Below are 20,107 nucleotides of genomic sequence, written 5' to 3' on the forward strand. Positions count from 1 at the left end.
TCCAATAAAATAAATTAAAAAAAAATTAAAAAAAAAGTGGTGTGTCTGCCTTTTCACCTCTCTGTCAGTGTATTTAAAGGAGCAGGTTGAAAGTATAATGAAATATATCTTAGCAATCTTTTTAAGGATCATGCTTGCATTTAAATATTTGCCTATTCCATGGCAAAAGATTTTCCCTATTATTTTCTTACAGAAATTTCGAAACTAAGGTTTTCAAATCTGGCTGATGAGAATTTTGAGTTACTCTTGTGCAGTAGCAAGTGTGGCCTCGAGGCCTGTATGGACAGCTGGCTGGACCAGCATCATCTGCTCCAAGACTGTGGTCTACGTGTAGACCAGCATCACAGACTCTCTCTGGGTCTCCTACTTCTTCAAGCAAGCTTGAAGACCAGCTTGAGAACAAGCAGCCGCATTTTGGGTAAGGCTTATACTTGCATCTGTAGTTAAAACTGGGGACAATGAACATCCATGAACATGGTATTTGTTTTAAGTCTTTGATCTTGTTTTTACCCCAGTGTTTTATGCTGGCAGCATGTATAATGTATATGTATAATGTGTAATGTATATGTATAATGTATAACGTGCAGCATTTCAGTCGGACATTTCCTGTTTTGGGGTGCTATTGTAAGTGGTACTGTCTTTAATTTTCAGTGTTTATATAGATAGTCTACAGAATTACAATGGATTTCTGTGTATTGATATTACATTTAGATTTTGCTAAACACATTGGTAGTTCTAGTAATTTTCCTGCAGATCCTCCAGGACTTCCTTTGTAATTACATCATTTGAAAAGAGTGGTGTTTTCACTTTTCCCTTCCTCTTGCAATGACCATAGCCGTGAAGAAATGCTGACCCCTTGCATGGATGAAGGGAAAACTAAAGGTGATTGCTGAGACTCACTTCCTACTGTCTCCACTCCAGGTGGCAGGTTTGCTCAATTCCTAGCAAAGGCCTCTATGAAAAAGACAAGAGCCTGTGGGAGCAGATCCCAGTTAAGCTGCTCCAGAGGCATAGGAAGGTGGCCTACAGAAGCTCTAGCCTGACCCAACACAGCAAGGGTTCTCCAAGGGTGAGCGGGCTTGATAGGCTAACTACACCACAGATGGGCCATCCGTTTACTCTTGCTGTTTCTGCAGACCCTAGTAGAGTGGCATGGTAGCACTGGAAGATTTCTAAGGAGTGGAACCATGAACTCCTTATGTAAACAATAGTATGAACTCCTCAGGTAAACAATAGTATCAGATGACAGAGCTAACAAGCTGGAAAGCTGCAGCAATGTGGCTGGTGCACAGGAACTCTGTGGCTACCCAATTACTATACGGTATGTTCATGACACTGGATAGACATAGCCATATGAATGAGGAAATGTTCTGTGAAAGGAAGAGGTCCAAGTGTCAACCTCCCTGACCCCATGTTCTTTGCATCTGGTGTGTTTCACCATGAGCACGGCCTCTGCATTTACTGTAGTCAACTGCGTATCTGATGGTACATGTGCAGGAATGCCTGCTTCTGTCCAGCCTCAGACCCAGCCTCTAAAGGACCGCTCTATTCTCCTATCTAAGCTCCCCTCCCGGAGGGAGCATGACAGCACTCTGCTCAGGGGATAGTACTGTGATGCCTCCCTTCCACAGAGCTCCTGGAGAATGAAGACATAATCTTCATGCCTGCCCAAGCTGCTATTCTGTGGGCCTACCCACATCACTTTCACACCATGGCATCCAAGAAAAAAAGAGAAATTCATGCTTTTTTTTTTAATTCAAGCTTTTAATTCGTATTCCCTGAGACCCAAGCTCACGATGAGATGTCAGTGGCACTGAGGTCCCACAAAGGTCCTCCCAGGAGTAGATATAGATCCAGGGCTTTGCATTGCTAGGTAAGTGCTCTACCACTGAAAATGTTCAAGGTCCTACACAGTATGCACCTCAAAAGCACCACCTAGTGGTAAAGAGTTTTATCTTAACACTAGAGCATAATCCTTAAAACATGGATTAATATAAGCAAGGAATATTTATTTCACCACTTTCCATATCCCACTATAACAAGATGAGGAAGAACTCAAATGCATATGCAAATTTCAAGTTTAGCTCTTACTCTCAGGAAATGAAAGACAGGTCTGAAGCTGCCAAGTTAATCTGTAAACAGCCAGCCATGCTGAGACTCCAGTTTATTTATAAATATTACCTTAGAGTGGGAAGCAGGCAATGTGAAGGGTGGCAGTCATTGGGACATGTCACAGATGCCCTGAGCCAGCTATGTCAACACATGTTGCCAACACTGCCATGTCATGAACAACAAGTTCTTGAGAATTCTCATCACTGCTTTTGGCCAAGGGGTCTCACCTGGGTCCAGACACATGAACTTGCAGCATTCCTTAGGGTCCTTGCGGTACTGCTGACACCCCTGGGGCCGCTCACACAGGGCAGCGACACACATCTCAGGCTCCCCTCGATGGCAGGTACAGCTCAAGCATGGGTCATCTCCCTTGGGAGTGAAGTAGAACCCTTCATCCACCACATTGTCTTTGATATCAACACATGTCTGACCTGCAAGGGGTACATGTGCAGGGACATGTGTTACCAGCAGCACTGAGCCCCAATTCTCTTCCACCGCCTGCACCTTTGGAGAGAATAGGGCAAGTGAGGAGCTGGCCAGCTCTTTTCTGCAAGTCCTCCCTGTAGATTACCACACGGTCTGGAGAAAGCACAACTAGCCCAGACAGATGGAGCCCACCTCCTCAGAACAGGAATGACAGGTTTCAAGGTAAAGATCCCCGCAGAAGCATTCAATTAAAGTGTCTGGTTCATTTATGATATTTCTAAGTGCTATGGATATTAACTATTTAAAACTGGAGTGTATGTAGAATGAGTCTCTAGGCACTGCCTGACAAGATGGTCCTCTAAACAGAAATGTGTAGCAAAGTGTACAAAGTGACCTGGGAGACTGGAGCAGGGAAAGAGCTACAGCCAGCCCCTTAAGCTGGTAAGAGTGCCGGGCGGTGGTGGTGCACGACTTTAATCCCAGGGCTTGGGAGGCAGAGGCAGGCGGATTTCTGAGTTCGAGGCCAGCCTGGTCTACAGAGTGAGTTCCAGGACAGCCAGGGCTACACAGAGAAACCCTATCTGGAAAAACAAAAAAGAAACAAACAAAAACAAAACAAACAAACAAACAAAAAACTGGTAAGAAAATGTGACAGACACATGGGAGGGGATGGGCACAAGGTAAGGAAACCAGAACAGGAAGCATGTTCCACTCTCCAAATGGTGTGGAGGTGTCTGACGAGACTTCAGAAATCTGACAGCTCTCCTCAGTTAGAACTGGGGTCACCCTTCCCCACATGGCCATCATGTTCAGGGGAAGAAAGAGAAGAGAACACTCTCTGCTATGACAGTGAGAAAAGAACAAGGGAAAGAAACAGAATCCTTAGATAACTATGGGTACCATTAAGTATCCCAAAAGGGTTAAGCATCAACAGATGTCAGATGCAAGCACTAAGAGGAGAAAAGTAAGCAGAAATGTAGTTTAAACAATGATGACTGAAAACTTCTCCAATCCAGTAAAGAGCAAAACCCTACATTCAGAACACACAACAAACTCCAAATAGGATTAAAGACAAAAAAATTTACAAACAGGTATATTACAGTAAAAATACTGAAAATCTAACAGGAACATCCAAACTTCTGGCATCATCTACAAATGTGTTAGGCCTCACAGCTACTGTGTGATGCATATAGCTGTAGGCCTAGAAAAATAATTTAAAAATATTTTCTTTATATATATGAATTAAGGTAACTCTTATGAATGAAAGAAAATATGTAACTGGGGGCTTGCTCACAGTTTCAGAGCTTAGTCTACTACCATCATGGCAGGGAGCGTGGCACTAGAGCAGGAGTTAAGAGCTGCATCCTGATCCATGATGGGGCAAGGCACATGACAGACAGACACAGTCAGACACAGACAGACAGACAGACAGACAGACAGACAGACAGACAGACAGAGGCCCTGGCCTCGGCTTTTCAAACCTCAAAGCCCACCCCTAGAGACACACTTCTACCAACAAGGCTACACCTCCTAGTTCTTCTAATCCTTCAAACAGCATCACTCCCTGGTGACTAAGCATTCAGATACAAGAACTACAAGGCCCATTCTTATTCAAAGCACCACAGACATGAAATTTAGTCAAGAAATGGAAAGACCAAGCAGACTCTGAGAAGTGGAAGGCACAGACCGAGTACAACGAGCCGCCCTTTAAGAGGATCTTGAGTATGCCCTGATGCAGCAATGGAACACAACGACACCAACAGCACATGGTAGGAAGAGGCCATGTGTGATTCAGAGGCTGGCACAAATTAGCTCTAAAAGGATATTATTGGAACTACGGACAAAACTGTACCAATGGATTGTTCATGATGGCATGGTATTACAGTCAAATGAAATGTCCTGAGGTTGAAAAATGTACTATGCTTACATAAGAGTGTCTTTGTTCTCAGTAAATACACTGTATGGCTACAAGTCCATAGGACTGCTAATTTTGCGGATGTTGAATTGGTAAGATACACACAGGCATGTCTCATAAAGGGCACGAAGAAGTGCATTACACTCCTTGCAATAGACTTCTCCCCAAGTCTAAAATTATATCTAATAGTGACCCGAGGTCACCCCTGCTCTCCCTGCCCAGTGCAGATGGTCCTATAAGGTCTGTGTACCAAACACTCAATGACAAGATTATCTTCAACATGTATAGATTTAAAGAATGGCATGGAACTGCTTCCCAATTTACATAATAAAATGAATATAACTGTGGACAGAGAAGCGAAGCACAGCCCGGGGGGAAGAAGTAGTCAACCTGCTCTTCTCTTGCTGCTGCTTGAGCTTTCCAGCTCTCCACCCTGAGGGTAGCCTGGCTGCAGATGGTCAGAGAGCTCTCATCTCCTGCTGTGAAGCCTTGGCCTCAACTAGCACAGCAGATGGCAGCAGGCACAGGATGAGCCGGAAAGAGCCACATTTCATTGTCTCTTCTGTGTTGCTGTTGACTCAGCAAAAGTAGGTGATCAAAACCCAAAGGAGGTTTGCAGCGCCGCCACCGCTCTAATGCCTCTGGTTTGCCAAGCTCCAGCCGAAGGAGAAGTGGGGTAAGTAAGGAGGTGCCCATACCTTGTACAAAGCAGACTGCCCGCAAATCCACCAGTGGTAAAGCACCCAGGAAACAACTGGCTGCAAAAGCCGCTCGCAAGAGTGCGCCCTCTACTGGAGGGGTGAAGAAACCTCATCGTTACAGGCCTGGGACTGTGGCACTCCGTGAAATCAGATGCTATCAGAAGTCCACTGAACTTCTGATTCGCAAGCTCCCCTTTCAACGTCTGGTGCGAGAAATTGCTCAGGACTTCAAAACAGATCTGCGCTTCCAGAGTGCAGCTATTGGTGCTTTGCAGGAGGCAAGTGAGGCCTATCTGGTTGGCCTTTTTGAAGATACCAACCTGTGTGCTATTCATGCCAAACGGGTAACAATTATGCCAAAAGGTATCCAGCTAGCTCGCCACATACTTGGGGAGCGTGCTTAAGAGTCCACTATGAGGGGAAACATTTCATTCTCAAAAAAAAATTTTTTTTCCTCTTCTTCCTGTTATCAGTAGTTCTGAATGTTAGACATTTTTTCCATGGGGTCAAAGGTACCTAAGTATATGATTGCAGGTGGAAACATAGGGGACAGAATCAGGTATTAGCAGTTTCTCCATGTTCATTTGTGTGTGAACTTTTAATATAAATGCAAGATGTAAACCATTAATGCAAGCAAAATGTTTCAGTGAACACATTTCAACAGTTCAACTTTATAACAATTATAATTATTTATAATTGTTAAATTGAACCTGTTAAAATTTTCTGGACAAAAAAAAAAAACAACCCAAAGGAGGGTGATGCAGTAACTTAAAAGTCTATATACACACACAATAAAGTGGTCATGCTGCCATGTTCTAGCTGAAGATCTCCATCCAATGGAAAGGGTTATCATTAAGCTCTTAAGAGCAGAACCTGAAGACCATTACTCTGTCTTTGTTAAATCTCGTCTGACTTCACCAGGGAAAAGGGCTAGACTGCTGAGACACTAGCTGAGTCTTTCAGTGCTCCAAGCTTATACAGGTTGTTCTTATTCTAAAGCTCAAGACATACAGGAGAATGGGCTTTGATGGGTGCTATACGAGACAGAGGCGGCGTCACCTGCATCGCTCCAGAGGTGCAAGGGTCCGGGACTGGCAGCTGTGTGAAGTACATGTCAATCACAGGAAGTCAGGGGAGGGCACATCATTCCCTGGAGCTGGAGTTACAGGTGGCAGTGACTTCCCTAACATGGCTGACTGTGCGTTGTACATGGCCTTAACCACTGGGCTTTGTCTTCAGCCTTGTGAAATCATTTTTCTTCTCGAGTTTGATTTGACACAACCTATCTTGAAATTATACATGAAATAATTCAGAACTCCCAACTGGTGTCAGATGTCCTCTCTATAGGAATATCGTCCTGAGCCATTTTCATGGACTTTGGTGTTGCCTGCATAGACTGCAGAGACTTGAACAGAGCTGCAGATGTAAGGCTGAGGCTGGAGAAACAAACACTGACAGGCTGGAGCCCAGTTATCAGATGGGGCTTTAGAGCATCGATGCAGACTTCCACATTGAAACTGGACCCAGCGTGTCATCACAACCTCATGTCACGTCATAAAATTGACTTCATAGTCATTAAGGTTAGGAAAACAGGAGACAACCTTTCTAATGACCTGGTATGTCTGGGTGGATGTGAAGTAGTGAAAGCAAACACTCTCACACAGGAGTGTGTAATGAGTACATCGGTGTGCTGATGGAAAAGACAAACCATTGTGCTTAACTTCGGACTGAGAATTTGCAGCTTATGTGAATTAAATATGAAGTATGTTTAGTTCTTTTTGTACCCTGAGTTTTGCATATTAGCCAATTATTCAAGATTTGATGGCATTTAATAATATGTAAATAGTTCGACAGATATTGCTCAGATTGTTGTTTTTCCAAGACAGGGTTTCTTTGTGTAGCCCTGACCATCCTGTCTCACTCTGTAGATCAGGCTTGCCTTGAACCCAAAGATCCACCTGCCTCCTCTGCATTCCAAGTATGGACTTAAAGGCGTGAGCTACCACCACCTTGCTATGTTCCACAATTCTTATGATAAAAACATTTTTAAAAGGAAAAAAAAACTATAGTCGAGGGAATAAAAAACAGCCAAGGAAAGGATGCAGTCAATACACACCCTTGGCCTGCAAGTGCTCTCCGTTGCAGTGCTCTCCCTGTCTGCCTCCCTCTCCATGGCTGCCCCATTCCTATTTCCCCAGCCCACCAAGGGTTTTTTTGTTTTGGTTTGCAAATACTTTTGGAGCTAAGAAGCTCATCACCTGGATGCCTCTTGATTACTTGCACTTTTTGTTTTAAAAGAAAAGACTGCTGGACCAGCACTATATTGCCAGTTATTAAAAACAGCAACTTGGCTACAAAAACTGGTATATTCAAAAACTTAATGCCTTTCTAATAAAGGCAAAATGTTTTGTTGTTGTTGTTTTGAGACAAAGTCTCACAGTGTAGCCCTGGTTGGCCTAGAACTCAAGACACCCACCTGCCTCAACATTCCTAGTGTTGAGATTAATAGTTTGTACCAACAGGGCCAGCAGAATGTGACTTTTTATATGTTCTACACAAATTATTGTTGACTTCTAATGTGTTTAGTAATTTCATTTTGATAACTGGATCTCTTATTTGATATTTTAATTTCTATCTGAAAAACTTTTTTAAAATTTCAAATTACATTTACTTCCTTGTTTGTGAGTGTGGTGGGTGTGTATGTGCCATGGTGCAAGTGTACAGGTTGGAAGACGACTTGAGGAAGGTGGTTCTCTCATACCAAGTAGTCCTGTGTATTGTCAGACTCAGCAGCAAGCATCTATACCTGCCGACCCATGTCATGGTCTTTGGGGATATTTTTTAGTGCCAATCATTAACTTATTTATTGTAAAAAGCTAATTTTCTTCACATTTTACAATCTGACTTATGACGAAAAAGTTGTAACAATAAACTTGAACTTCATTTAGAAAACAACAGAAATATGAGCCAAGGAGAGTACAGAATAGGAATGTACCAGGCCCAGCTCACTTCTTACGAGTTATAAAAAATGTGAAACAAAGTACCAGCAAATGAAATTCAGCAGTGTAAGATACATAAACCCACAACGATGGTTAACCATCAGATATGACGGCAAGTGCCTGAGCTCCAGCTCCTTAGGAGGCTGAAGACAAATGCTTGAGCCCAGGTGTCAAGGTCAGCCCAGGCCACACAGAGAAAACCTAAAACAGAACAAAGTCTAATGAACAATGAACCGAGTGGTAAGATTAAGGAAGGGAGCTCCACATAACTCCAGGAAGCAGAGGAGCCCTGCAGCGCCATGCAGTATATTCTTGTGTGCACACTCCTGAACAAGGAGGAGCAGAAAAGAAGTGCTTTCCTCCCCAGGACACGGTTAGGGTCCTGTAGCAATCATGAGGCTGCCGCTGACCCACTGAAAGCATGTTCCTAATCAACACGAGAGTGGAGACCTCGGCAGGAAGAGGCAAAGAAATCTAGGAGTAAGATTTTAAACTTACAAAACTTTATGTAGACACGTAAGAGAATCCCACACTAAAAGAACTAGTATAAAAAAAAAAAAGCCAATAACCCTAAAATTGGTATAAAAGAGAAGAAGGCCCAGAAGAGCAAGAGGTAGAGAGAGTGGAAACCTGTGTTAGACATGGAGGTCAAGCCTGGTCTGATATTCCCTTGGAGTGTAGTGCTGACACAAACTGACAGAGAGCAATGATCACTAGAGGCCCAGATACCTAGAACACAGGCCTGTGACAGGGAGGAAGTCACAGTGGGGGAGGGGAGGAATATCAACACAACTGAGTACACACCTAACTTGAACCGTGTATCAGCAGCTGTCAGCAGCAGTTAAGGCCAATCTTGGTTGTCAACCCTTCCCAGAGGACTGGCTGGAGGAAGGCCAGTCCCAGCTTTGCTTGGTATGTCTACATTATAAGTAGAACCCTTGGTGTAATATTTGGGTGGATGTGTTGGCAAAGGGCTGGGGAGACTCCTAATCCCATATACTAGGGAAGAGAATTCATACAGAGCAGACAGCCAAGAAGATGCCCAGCTCAACAGTTACTAAGGTCTTTGACAGTACAAGAGGTACCACATGCTTCCCAAGTCCCCAGATCACTGTTCTCACCCAATGTCTTGAGAACACTGAAGTCATAAAGCAAGAATTGTCCTTATCAGGGGAAAGGGAACCAGGGGTCAAGAACTCCTCTATGGCTGCCAGGGCCACAGAGCTAGAGGCTAGATGGGTGGCTCTACTTCAAAGCACCATGAGGTTGGCACCTACTGGAGGCTGACCCAAGGACTCACTTCTTTTACACAGAAATGAAGACTTCTCAGAGCAGCTCTCTGCATGCCAGCTATGGAGGTCATGGTGCCTCAGGGTAGGAAAGTGGAAACACTGGAGCTGGGCGCAGAACACGTTGTCATTCTCAGACATGGCGGAGGCGAAGATGGGGTCTGGGGGCAGGAACACTTCCGGAGAGCCTGTAGGGGAGACTAAAGGTAAGGCCAGATATGCCAAGCTTTTAGCAGATTGTCATAAACAGTCCTCAAGGAGGTCCTAGTGTCAATAGGACACCACCACAGGGCTGGAGGACTGCCAAGAGTTAAAGGCTGCTGCAGCTCCAGAGAAGGTGCCAGAAACACAGGACCTGACCATAGGTCAGCATGCTGGCCCAGGGGGCCTTCTCTGTAATTACTGCCTATTTCCATGTGCCTTGTCCCACTCAGTGGACGGAGGCAGGGAGACTCCAACAGTATCTTCTGAGTCAGGGCAGCTCCCTGTTTCAAACTTAACTCCCACAATTCTTACCTTTGAATGCCACTTCCCAGCGGCCTTCTAAGGAATGGTTCCGGCCGGTAATGACATACTGATAACCAACCCAGAGCCTGCAGAGGACAGAAGGACAAACCTTGGTACCTGAGTGAAACAGCCTTTGACGACTATACGTGTACATATGTATGTAAAGTACTGAGGACGTTTACCTTCTTCTTGTCCTGGGGTTCAAATTTGCAAGGCAAGCACTCTACTCCTGCACCATAGTGAGCTCTTCATTCTGGGGTAGACTAGATTTGAGCTTCTGACTCTTATCAGCTCAGCCCCACAAGGAGCTGGTTTTCTATACACAACATAACTGAAGTTTATCTTGAAATGGCTCTCTGGCCACTTGCCTCTTAGGTCATCACGCTCCCCTGGCAGAATGGCAGCTGTGCCGGTCGTTGGGAGGCAGTAGGTGACTGGCAGTGAACACTGGCCTTTGTTTGGACCCAAAGAACTGTACTTTCTTCTAGAGAAGGGGAGACAACTGGCTACCATTTCCTGCTTCTGCCCCTCCAGCATGGATAGGGCGCATGGTGCAGCTTTCTGAAGGCAGCACAGTGAGGACTTTGGTATATTCCCGTTCCCTAAACATGAGCTCCACAAACACTGAGCCTTTAAGTAGGCTGCCACGTTTCTGTTTCCTCTAGATGATCAGGGCCTGGATCTCAGGTGGCAGGCTCTGGGCAGATGGCCTGAGCTGTGCCTGGCACATGGCCCACACCCAACAACATCACATTACATGCACTTGGAAGCTTAAGGCTTCTGAAAGGGAAGACTAAGCAGGGCCCAGGGAGCACACAGCAGAGCTGACAGCCTCCATTTCTCAGAAGGCACTCCCACCCACCTGTGTGCCCTTCTTATCAAGCCCAGAGCCCCACACGGAGCGGCCCCTGGGGATGCAGACTAGCACACTCTGGCCACAGTCACCAAGTGCAGCTACAACCACAGGGAGATCAACAAGGCCCTGGCCTCTTCCTTTCTTTACAAGCCCCTCAACTTCCATCTTGATGCCAACCTCTACCTGCTCCTACTGATGGGGACTTGCCTTCCTCAGGTGTGGGCTGCCAGCAAGTGCTCAGCAGGGAATAGACTCTGAACCCCAGGACTCACTTGCGCTGGTCTTTCCAGCCGAAGCTCCGCTCTGGCTGGTCCCATTCCTGGGCTAGGACGAAGCGCAGCTCCTGGTCAGTGGAGAAAGTGGCAAGTGAGCCATTCACACGCTGGCAGGTCTGTGCAGCATCCCAGTAGTTCTCTCCACTGAGGTAGACCCGGTAGCAACTGGCTGTGCCTTCATAGTGGTGCCACCCACTTGGGCATTTCCCTAGGAAGCATGAAGAACGGAAGGGGAGTTGTCCCCCAAATTAGGATCATGATTTCCAAAGTGGAATTACATGTGCTGTGTCAACAACAGTTACACTTCAGAATCACCGTGGAAAACTAGGGCTTGTGTTTTTACTTTCCTCTTAGGAGTGTGGGTATTTTGCCTACATGTATCTGTATACCATGTGTATACCATGCCTGCCAGAGGCCAGGGAAGGTGTCAGACCTCTGGTCCTGGAGTTAGAAGTTAGAGATGGTTGTGAGCTACCATGTGGGTGCTTGTAATCAAACCCAAGGCTCCTGGAACAGCCATCTCACCAACCCAATCCTCACGTTTAGCTTCAAAGTATGTGTGACTGACTTAACACAGACACAGGGGTCAGAGGAAGGAAGTGGTAAGCTGGAGCACATCTGAGGCATGTTGACCCAATACTGTATGCAAGGATGGCAAGCTGGAGAGCCTATGTGCTCACTGTTCATACTTTAGGTAAACACAGTTGAGTGCACGGGGACTAGGAGCCTCCTGAAAGAGACAGTGTGGCTCAGTATACACAGGACACACATCTGAGGGTAGGGATGGGACAGCAATTAATTCAAGTTTCTCACACATGCTCAGATACCTGCTTACACATTTCCACATTCACTCAGTTTTGCTCAGACCAACAACTATGGCTCCATGCAAGGGTAGGAGCTGTAAGGTATGTTGGGAGCCTGCAGGGTGGCTAACCTTCCAGGGCCGTCACTGAATGGACTGTGTTGGGCTTAGGCAGTTACTATAGGTTGGTGGCCTGGTGATGGTCAGCATAGACAACAGGCACAGGCTGAGTTTGCAAAGTGGCTCTCTCACACTGAAGCTATGAGCAAAGAGTTAACACAGACTAGAAAACAGACCCCTGTGCCCATTAAACAGGCATATTAAATAAACATTTTTCTGCTAAAGATCTGGCTATTCTTGTCCATAAGAGGATGCCATCACCTTAGCATGTCTGCTCAGGGTAGGGGGAATTTTCAGCTATGCTTTGCATTTCTTCAGGAGTCTAATGTCATGGGCTGCTCATTTACTAATCACTAAGAATGGGAGAATGTTCAGTCAGCATTACTATCTCTGAAGGCAGCACTATGAAAACATACAGCCTGGCTTCAGAGCTTACTTGGGCACCACTTGGGAGCTGGATGCACTTGGCAAGCCAATGTGCAGGCTCACTCATGTCCTCCCAACATCTTCCAGGACTGCTTTAGTACACTATCCCCTCAGCAATGGCCTGAAGAGAGCCAGGGCTGAGTGAGGCCACAAACTCAAGGTGAGCTAACAAATACTTTAGTGTCCATTGCCTTAAGGCAGGTCTGCAACTTACTGCTGAAGCGGACAGGCTGAGCCACGTTCACTGTGTGGAAATGTGTGGGGTCGCCTCCTCTGGTCCGCCCCTGCCGCAGGTCCACAGTTTCCTTCACATAAGAACGAGCCTCTCCAGTCACTTCTGAAAGCAAAGGAAGTATGCCTTAGCAGTAGCCAGGGTACAACTTTGTGGTTTGCCAGCACCGAGTCCAAAGGCAGCTCAGTGCTGGAAAGGTCTGGTGGGGGTGACATCAGGAGTCACATTCTGACCTTACTGGAGATTTGCATGAATAGGACAAGCATGTTTCTGGTGATGTAGACCTCTTACTTTACACTGCTATGGATGGGATCTTGTCCTTTACAAGCACTATTTGTAGAGCCGGTTCCTGCTTCACAATCCTCAGCACTGCCTGCTCCACAGGGAGAGGCAGTTCTTCCAAAGGCTGGGCTGCCCTCCCCAGCCTCCTAGGCCTGGGAACCTCCCTCCTCATAGTGTGCAGGGGAAAGCTACCACATGCAATCTTCTACCACACTGTCACTGGCCTGTTCCACCTGTCTGTGCACTTGCCTGTAGATCCCAAGGCCAGTGCCTCAGGATACAAAGTACCTGTCATAGGTTCTGATGTGCAAAAGATCTTAAAGCATGGTTGAAAGCATAAACAGGGGGCTGAAGGTAGGAGGAACTTTCTAGCTTTACACAGAATGATCTAACAATTTGCAGGTCATTCCTTTTACCTCACAAAGGAAGAGTGACTAAAAGAAGTGAGGCAAGTGACCCAAAGTCATTGAGCAGGAGACACCAGTGTCAATATGATTTCCTGGGCCTACCCCATCCCACTCCACTATATGAGGACAAGTTGAAGGCCAACAGTAGGACAGTGGGTATGCATGGCTGCCCTCAGACAGGAAGACCAGAGCAGACTGGCTGGAATGGCTAGCCTGAGACTGAAGAAGTGGCAAGGTACGACCTACGAAGTGCTTCCTGACCGTGTCTAACAGACCGCTCCTCTCTAGATACCAATCCTCCCATTATGAAACAATATCTAATGTAAAATATTTAAAGTGCTTAAGTTTAAAAGTTAAAATGTATCAACCATTACTATATTAAGTCTCTCTTAAGTCTCTTGGTTTTTTCTATGCAAATCCTTAAAAATACTGGGATGAGGTCAGAGGTAGTACAGCTAGTGAACACGGGGCCACAAGCTCCAGCTTCACAGAGAAAAAAGAGGGGAAATGGGGTAGGGATGTCTGGTTACTTTTCTACTGCTGTGATAAGACACCATGACCAAGGCAACTTGTAAAAGAAAGCATGTAATCTGGGACTTCCAGTTTCAGATAGTTAAGAGTCCATGATCATCATGGCAGGGAGCACGGCAGCATGCAGGCAGGTGGACATGGTGCTGGAGTAGTAGCTAAGAGCTCATAGCTTGAAATACAAGCCAGAAACAAAGAGGAAAAATGCTAACTAGAGGGGGCAAGCTTTGAAAACTTCAGAGCATCCCCAGAAACATGCCTGCTCCAACAAGGCCACACCTCCTGATTCTGTCTTTTGTACTTGGGTGGCACTCACCTTCCCCAGACTTGGGCATTTTCTGCTGTTTGTACTAAAAATATTTTCTATGGTTCTGGCATGGCCTTCCTTTCTGGCTATGCCCACAGTTTTTAGACAGGGCTTTCTCAGTGTTCTTTGCACATGCCATTGTATGTGTTAAGAGCCTACTAATGTTCTTGAGTGAAGCACTCAGTCTTTCCCCTTGTCTTTCAGCCCTGATGTTCTGCTTGCCGGTGGTCCACTCACCTGTGAGGCTTTCCAATGTGCTTGTCATCTGCCTTCCTAAATTTTTATTTTCTGTATCATTTCAGTTGTTTTTTTCAGTATTGTTCTTTATATTCTGTTTTCATTCTGTACTGGCTTCCTTGTCTCATTCATCTTGTCTCCTTGAATTCATTCACTCTTTAGTTTCTTCAACAGTCTCATCATACTTTTGAGTTCTTTGGAAATTCATCTAAGTCACTGTCACTGGGGGATTTGATTTAAGGATTGTACATTTTAGATGAGATGTGTCCTGGGGGCATTTGTGTTTTCTTTTAAAGTTTTATTGTGTGCAGGTCAGAGGACAGCCTTTGAGACTCAGTTCTTTCTTTATCCCTGGGATCCGGGGATTAGATGCAGGCTGTCAAACTAGTGGCAAGCATTTACCTGCTGAGACATTTTGTGAACCTTCATTCTCCTTGTGTTTGGGTTGGGATCAGGAATTAGATTACTGGTTAAACTTTTATTTTGTCACCTTTCTTAAGGAAAACCTAGGTGGTAGTAGGAGCCGAAGTACTGCTTTTGCTCTCCTGGTGTTCAGAGTGTGAGGCTCCATTAGTATCCCTCCTCCATTATTTATCTGCAACAACAGACAGTCTACATGCAGGGATAAATCCTCTGAAAACAGTCAACTATGAAGTCATCACCCTCTGAAAAACCTACATACAAACCCCACAAAAACAGACAAATCACACACACACACACACAAGAGCAACAACCCCTCCCCAAATAATCATTCCTTAAATGTTAATTTGAGACACTGATAATACTGTGCGTATTTATATGTCACTATGGATATGAATGGAAAGAAAAGTAAAAAGAATACTCCCCCCCCCAACACACACACACACACACACAGAGCAAGACTAGTGATCAGTACTGGGATGATGGAAAGCAGAGGAGACGATAGAAGAGGAAACTATAGGGGCAAAAAAGCCAGTAGGAGCATGAGATAGGTTTAGCAAAGATAAAGACAGACTGATATGAAGAGAAAATACACTCTGAGAGAACAGTCCCATCTCAGGAAGCCAAGACACAGAGACCCTGTGAATTCAGTCAGACTGTGTTCTGGTAAAAGCAAAGAGTAAGGAGAGAAATGGGGGAGAGGGAAGGGGAGGGGAAACGGAGGAGAAGGGGGAGTGGGGAAGGGAAGGGGAAGGAGGAGGGGGAGGGAGAAGGAGAGGGAAAGAGAGAAAGAGTGAAAGGAACTTGGGGCTGATCTCCAGGTCTCTGGAGACTGGGTAGAGACAGATCATGGAAACCTCCTGGCCTGGTTGTAAATTCCCTCTAGTCTCTTGCCTTCCTTCTCAGGCTTCTTCCCACTGGTCTGCAATAGCTTTTCTGCAACTGTTCTTCCCTCCCAGCTTTCCTCTGCATGATAGTGAGGTCTCAAGCGGGAAGCCAAATTTCTGTGATTTCCTTCAGGTGCTGAGTGTGAACGTTGGCCATACTTCTAAGCAGCTCTTGCCAGCGTCCTATGTGCTCCTTGGAATCAGTGCAAATTCCCACAAAGGCTTTCAGCTGGCTGAGCACGGTATAGATCTGACTTTAAAGTTTTCTCTCCCGCCGGGCGGTGGTGGCGCACGCCTTTAATCCCAGCACTTGGGAGGCAGAGGCAGGTGGATTTCTGAGTTTGAGGCCAGCCTGGTCTACAGAGTGAGTTCCAGGACAGCCAGGGCTACACAGAGAAACCCTGCCTCAAAAAACCAAAAAAAAAAAAAAAAAAAAAAAGTTTTCTCTCTCACAGGACTCTACTGACAGGTTTTATGCTGTAGCACCATGACACTTGGCTCTTGGGTTGCTAAACCACTACAACTCAACTCTTCAACCCAGCAAGTAAAGAGGGTTTTTCCAGGCTTCTCCATCTAACTGCCTTGTGTTTCCTCAAGTGTTTACAAAGCACCTGAGTGTCATCTGCCATCTTCCTGAGGGAAAATGTTTCTACTGTTTGAGATAGTCTCCTTCTGTAATATGGGATGTCTTGGGCTGCAGAATCCTGAGATTACAGGTGCTGAGCAGCCAGCTGGGTCTGGAATGTCTCAGTTCTGTCAGCTCCCCAGGAGGCAGAAACCCATGCTAGGCAAGCATTCTGCCACTGAGTAAAGCCTCAACCCCTACTTCCCTACGTCCTCCTTTGTTTTAGGTCTTTGCCCATATTCTCCTTCAGTTCCTTCAATACACATTTAAGATATTATTTTAAAGTCTGTATTTCTTATATAAAAAGGACATGAAAATAGAAAGGGGACTTCCTGGAAAGAGAAGCATGAAACAGAATAAAGGGTAAGGAATAAAATTTATTATATACATGTATGAAACTGCCAAAGTATAAAAATAAACATTGCCACCAGGCAGTGGTGGTATGTGACTTTGACCCAGCATTCAGGAGGCAGAGGCAGGGGGAATCTCTGTAAATTTGAGGCTAGCCTGGTCTACAGAGTGAATTCCAGAACAGTCAAAGCTACACAGAGAACCCTGTGCTAAAAAACCGATTGACTACTTACTTACTTAATTAAAATAAATAAATAAAAAGAACATTGCCTTAAAAAAGAGGTCTCTGTTTTTCTACAGAGATGAGCCATGTTCTCCTTTTGTCTGTGTAAAAGCACCCCTCTCTCTCCTAGTCTTTGAAGACTTGTCCAGTGCTGGGGAAGATAACTATTTAACAGGGCTTGGTGGGAGCTTGAATCAATGTGAGATGACAGTTTTAAGGTCTTCTCAGACCCCACTGTGCGTGGTCTTGCCAGTGCTGATGTGTAAGCTTTTCCTGATTTCCACATGCACTACTTTATGTATTAATTTTATGTATGTGAGTCACTGTAATTGTTTTCAGACACACCAGAAGAGGGTACTGAATCCCATTACAGATGGTTGTGAGCCACCATGTGGTTGCTGGGAATTGAAGTCAGGACCTCTGGAAGAGCAGTCAGTTTTCTTAACCGCAGAGCCATCACCGCAGCCCTTCACACACACTCCTTTTAAATGTATTCATCTCTCCTCTGAAAGACTCCCTCAGACAGCAGCTTTCTACCTTCCTAATGCTGGGACCCTTTAACACAGTTCCTCATATTGTATGACCCCCAACCATACAATTATTTTCGTTGCTACCTCATAACTGTAATTTTGCTACTGTAATGCAAGTATCTTTGGAGACAGAGGTTTGCCAAAGGAGTTACAATCCATAGGGTGTATGTGTGTGGTGTGTGTGGGTGTGTGTGGGTGTGTTTCTCTGTTATAGCCTTGGCAGTCCTTGACCAGGCTGGCCTCAAACTCAGAGATCTGCCGGGATGAAAGGTGTGTGCCAGTACTGCGTGGCCCCAAACACCTGCAGGTGTGCAGCCCCCTTCATTTAGAACACCCACACCCTACTCTGCACAGCACCTTCCCACCTGCCACCTCACATCATCAGGAGAGCCTGAAAGCAGTTTCTCAGGGAGCCCTATCCAGTGGAGGTGGACTCGGGAAACCATGTGGAGTAAACGCAAATCAAAACAATGCTGAGCAGGGCATGCTGGTACACATTTAGTCCCAGCACTCAGGAGGCAGAGGCAGTTGGATCTCTGTGAGTCCAGGGCTACCCTGGTATATATAGCTCATTCCCCCCTACATAGAAACCTTGTCTTAACATGTATACATACATGCATCCGAGCATGCATGCATGCATCCCAGTGTACAACTTAAAAAGTCAGGTCAGATTGGTCTAAACTATGTAGCCAAGGCTAGCCTTAACTTTTGATCCTCTTGCCTCTATCTTCTCCATGTTGGGACTCCAGGCATATACAATCACACCTAGTTACACAATGCTGGGATCAAACAAAGTCTACCAACTCAGCTGTGCTTCTATTCCTGTTTGTTTTTGAGACAAGGTCTTGTATTTCGTCCAGGAAAGCTTTGAATTGGCAATCCTGCTTCAGCTTCCCATGTGATGGGCATGTAACCATCACAGCAGCTGAACATGGCTTCGTCCTAACTAGATGTCTTCTTGGTAGACCTCCAAATCTTTCTCAGAGGTGGACAGAGTCCCTTTGTCCAGTCTCTAGTTGCTTTGGAATGTCTCTGTGGCAGAGTGAGGACTTAGAATTTCCTAGATTGCCATTTTGTTAAGTCAGAATAGTGTGTTTGTCTGTGTGTGTGTGTGTGTGTGTGTGTGTGTGTGTGTGTGTGTGTGTGTGTTTGAGGTTGAGACAGGGTTTCTCTGTGTAATCCTGGCTGCCCTGGCCTCAAACTCAGAGATCCACCTGCCTCTGCCTCCCGAGAGCTGGGATTAAAGACGTGTGCCACCACTGTTCTGCCAGAATATATTTTTCAAGTTTTCTTTTACTACTTGAGTTAACATAACAGTAACTGGTTGTCTCCACTGCAGGATTACTGCACACAATGCTGTTTTCTAAGTATCAAATGTTCCATGGATCCTGTTATCTAACAGGATATCCTGAATTTAACCACTATTTCACACACACTGTTGAGCATCCATAGAGTCCAGAAGTACCAATTGTTTTTCATGGTTAAGAGAAAGATGGTCTAGGTAAGCCAGGCTGTGGGCACTTAAATGAGGCACAGCTTTTTAGCTGGGAGCCTTCTATTATGGCTATTCCTGTGTCACACCTGTTTATCTCCAGATAAGACTCCTCTGATCTCATCTGAGATAATCTTTAATTCTTCCCTATATGTCCCTAAGTGGCTCCTAATTCTAACAGAAAGAGAATACAACCAGCTCTTCAACAAGTAAAAAGGAGCCGATGAGTCTCAGCTTGCAGCACTAGACAGGCTCAGCCACCGGTGCTCTCAATTCTTGGTGTGCACTGTAGCTGCTAGTTGATGCATACTGTATTGTTCCTTCACATCTTCACCCCAAATAGTCCTTTCAGGTACTTGTCTCCTACCTGTCTGCTATGGACTTGCTGTTACCACTGGACTGCACAGGACTAGAAAATCTGCCTATGATGTTTTGGTGGGAGGAGTCAGCTGTGCAGAGTGGACAAAGAAGGGTATGGTGCTAAGACTCTCAGCAGTCCTAACTCATTCCTCATACCAGAGCCTGTCACCTGTTAGTTTTCAGGGATCCCACAGGGCAAAGTGCACTTCTTATTGCTTGCCCTCTTCAGGAGGTCCATGCTGCAGCTGCTCTGTTAGGTTAAGTCAGCTCGCGCTCTGCTCCTACTGCAGTTCTTTAAAAACTATAGGCACATGTCTAGAGTTCCAACACTTGGACCTAAGGCAGGAGGATCTTGTGAGCCTAAAAGTTTGAAACCAGTCTGAGCAACATTGTCTCCTCAAACAACAATAACAATCTACATCAGCATTCCAAGAATGAAAGCTATAAGCATAAGTAAAATACAATAGTGAACAAAAGCTCACCTGATGAGCTCGACTCACAGCACCTGCTCCTCCCAGTGTCTATGCTTGTTTTCCCACCAGGCAGGGACCAAGAGTAACTTTGGAGGAGTCACTGAGCCATGATTCTCCTGCAGTGCTCGCTCCTGTGCTTTCTTCAGCTTAGCTCGTCGGCTAAAGCACAATGACCCACACCCACGCTTCACTGTTTGCAGTTTTCTGTCCACTTCCTCTTGTCTACTGACATATATGTTGATAATTATACCTAACCCCACTCTCTGTTAATGGCACAAAACATTCTATTATGTGATCATGTGAGTTGTTTTCTAAGATATTAGTA

General features: G+C 45.4%; 2 protein-coding genes across 3 annotated transcripts in view; one reads left to right on the forward strand and one right to left on the reverse strand.

Annotated features, from left to right (window-relative positions):
• Dgcr2 (DiGeorge syndrome critical region gene 2) overlaps nucleotides 1-20,107 on the reverse strand; it is a 58,574-nt gene that overhangs the window by 7,386 nt on the left and 31,081 nt on the right. Inside the window, exons 3-7 of one of the 2 annotated variants that reach the window (XM_028770474.1) lie at nucleotides 12,643-12,765; nucleotides 11,078-11,288; nucleotides 9,959-10,035; nucleotides 9,454-9,630; nucleotides 2,340-2,543 (exon numbers count right to left, since the gene is read on the reverse strand). In XM_028770474.1, coding sequence (XP_028626307.1) covers nucleotides 2,340-2,543; nucleotides 9,454-9,630; nucleotides 9,959-10,035; nucleotides 11,078-11,288; nucleotides 12,643-12,765 — 792 coding nt within the window. Of the gene's footprint in view, nucleotides 1-2,339; nucleotides 2,544-9,453; nucleotides 9,631-9,958; nucleotides 10,036-11,077; nucleotides 11,298-12,642; nucleotides 12,766-20,107 lie in introns of both variants that reach the window. The other variant, XM_028770473.1, reaches the window with a different exon arrangement.
• LOC114623785 (histone H3.3-like) lies at nucleotides 4,279-5,663 on the forward strand. The gene is made up of 2 exons (XM_028770484.1): nucleotides 4,279-4,307; nucleotides 5,108-5,663. Exons 1-2 carry the CDS (start codon nucleotides 4,279-4,281, stop codon nucleotides 5,556-5,558), a joined length of 480 nt encoding a protein of 159 aa, XP_028626317.1. The 3' UTR covers nucleotides 5,559-5,663.

This window comes from Grammomys surdaster, unplaced genomic scaffold (genome assembly GCF_004785775.1).
Source record: "Grammomys surdaster isolate TR1022 unplaced genomic scaffold, NIH_TR_1.0 202, whole genome shotgun sequence".
Lineage (NCBI taxonomy): Eukaryota > Metazoa > Chordata > Mammalia > Rodentia > Muridae > Grammomys > Grammomys surdaster.

Bases quoted from the DNA above. Each gene is read 5' to 3' on its own strand.
- LOC114623785 (XM_028770484.1), top strand. From the start codon at position 4,279: ATGGAACACAACGACACCAACAGCACATG. The intron at 4,308-5,107 runs GTAGGAAGAGGC...TGGTTTGCCAAG, and splicing joins AACGACACCAACAGCACATG to CTCCAGCCGAAGGAGAAGTG.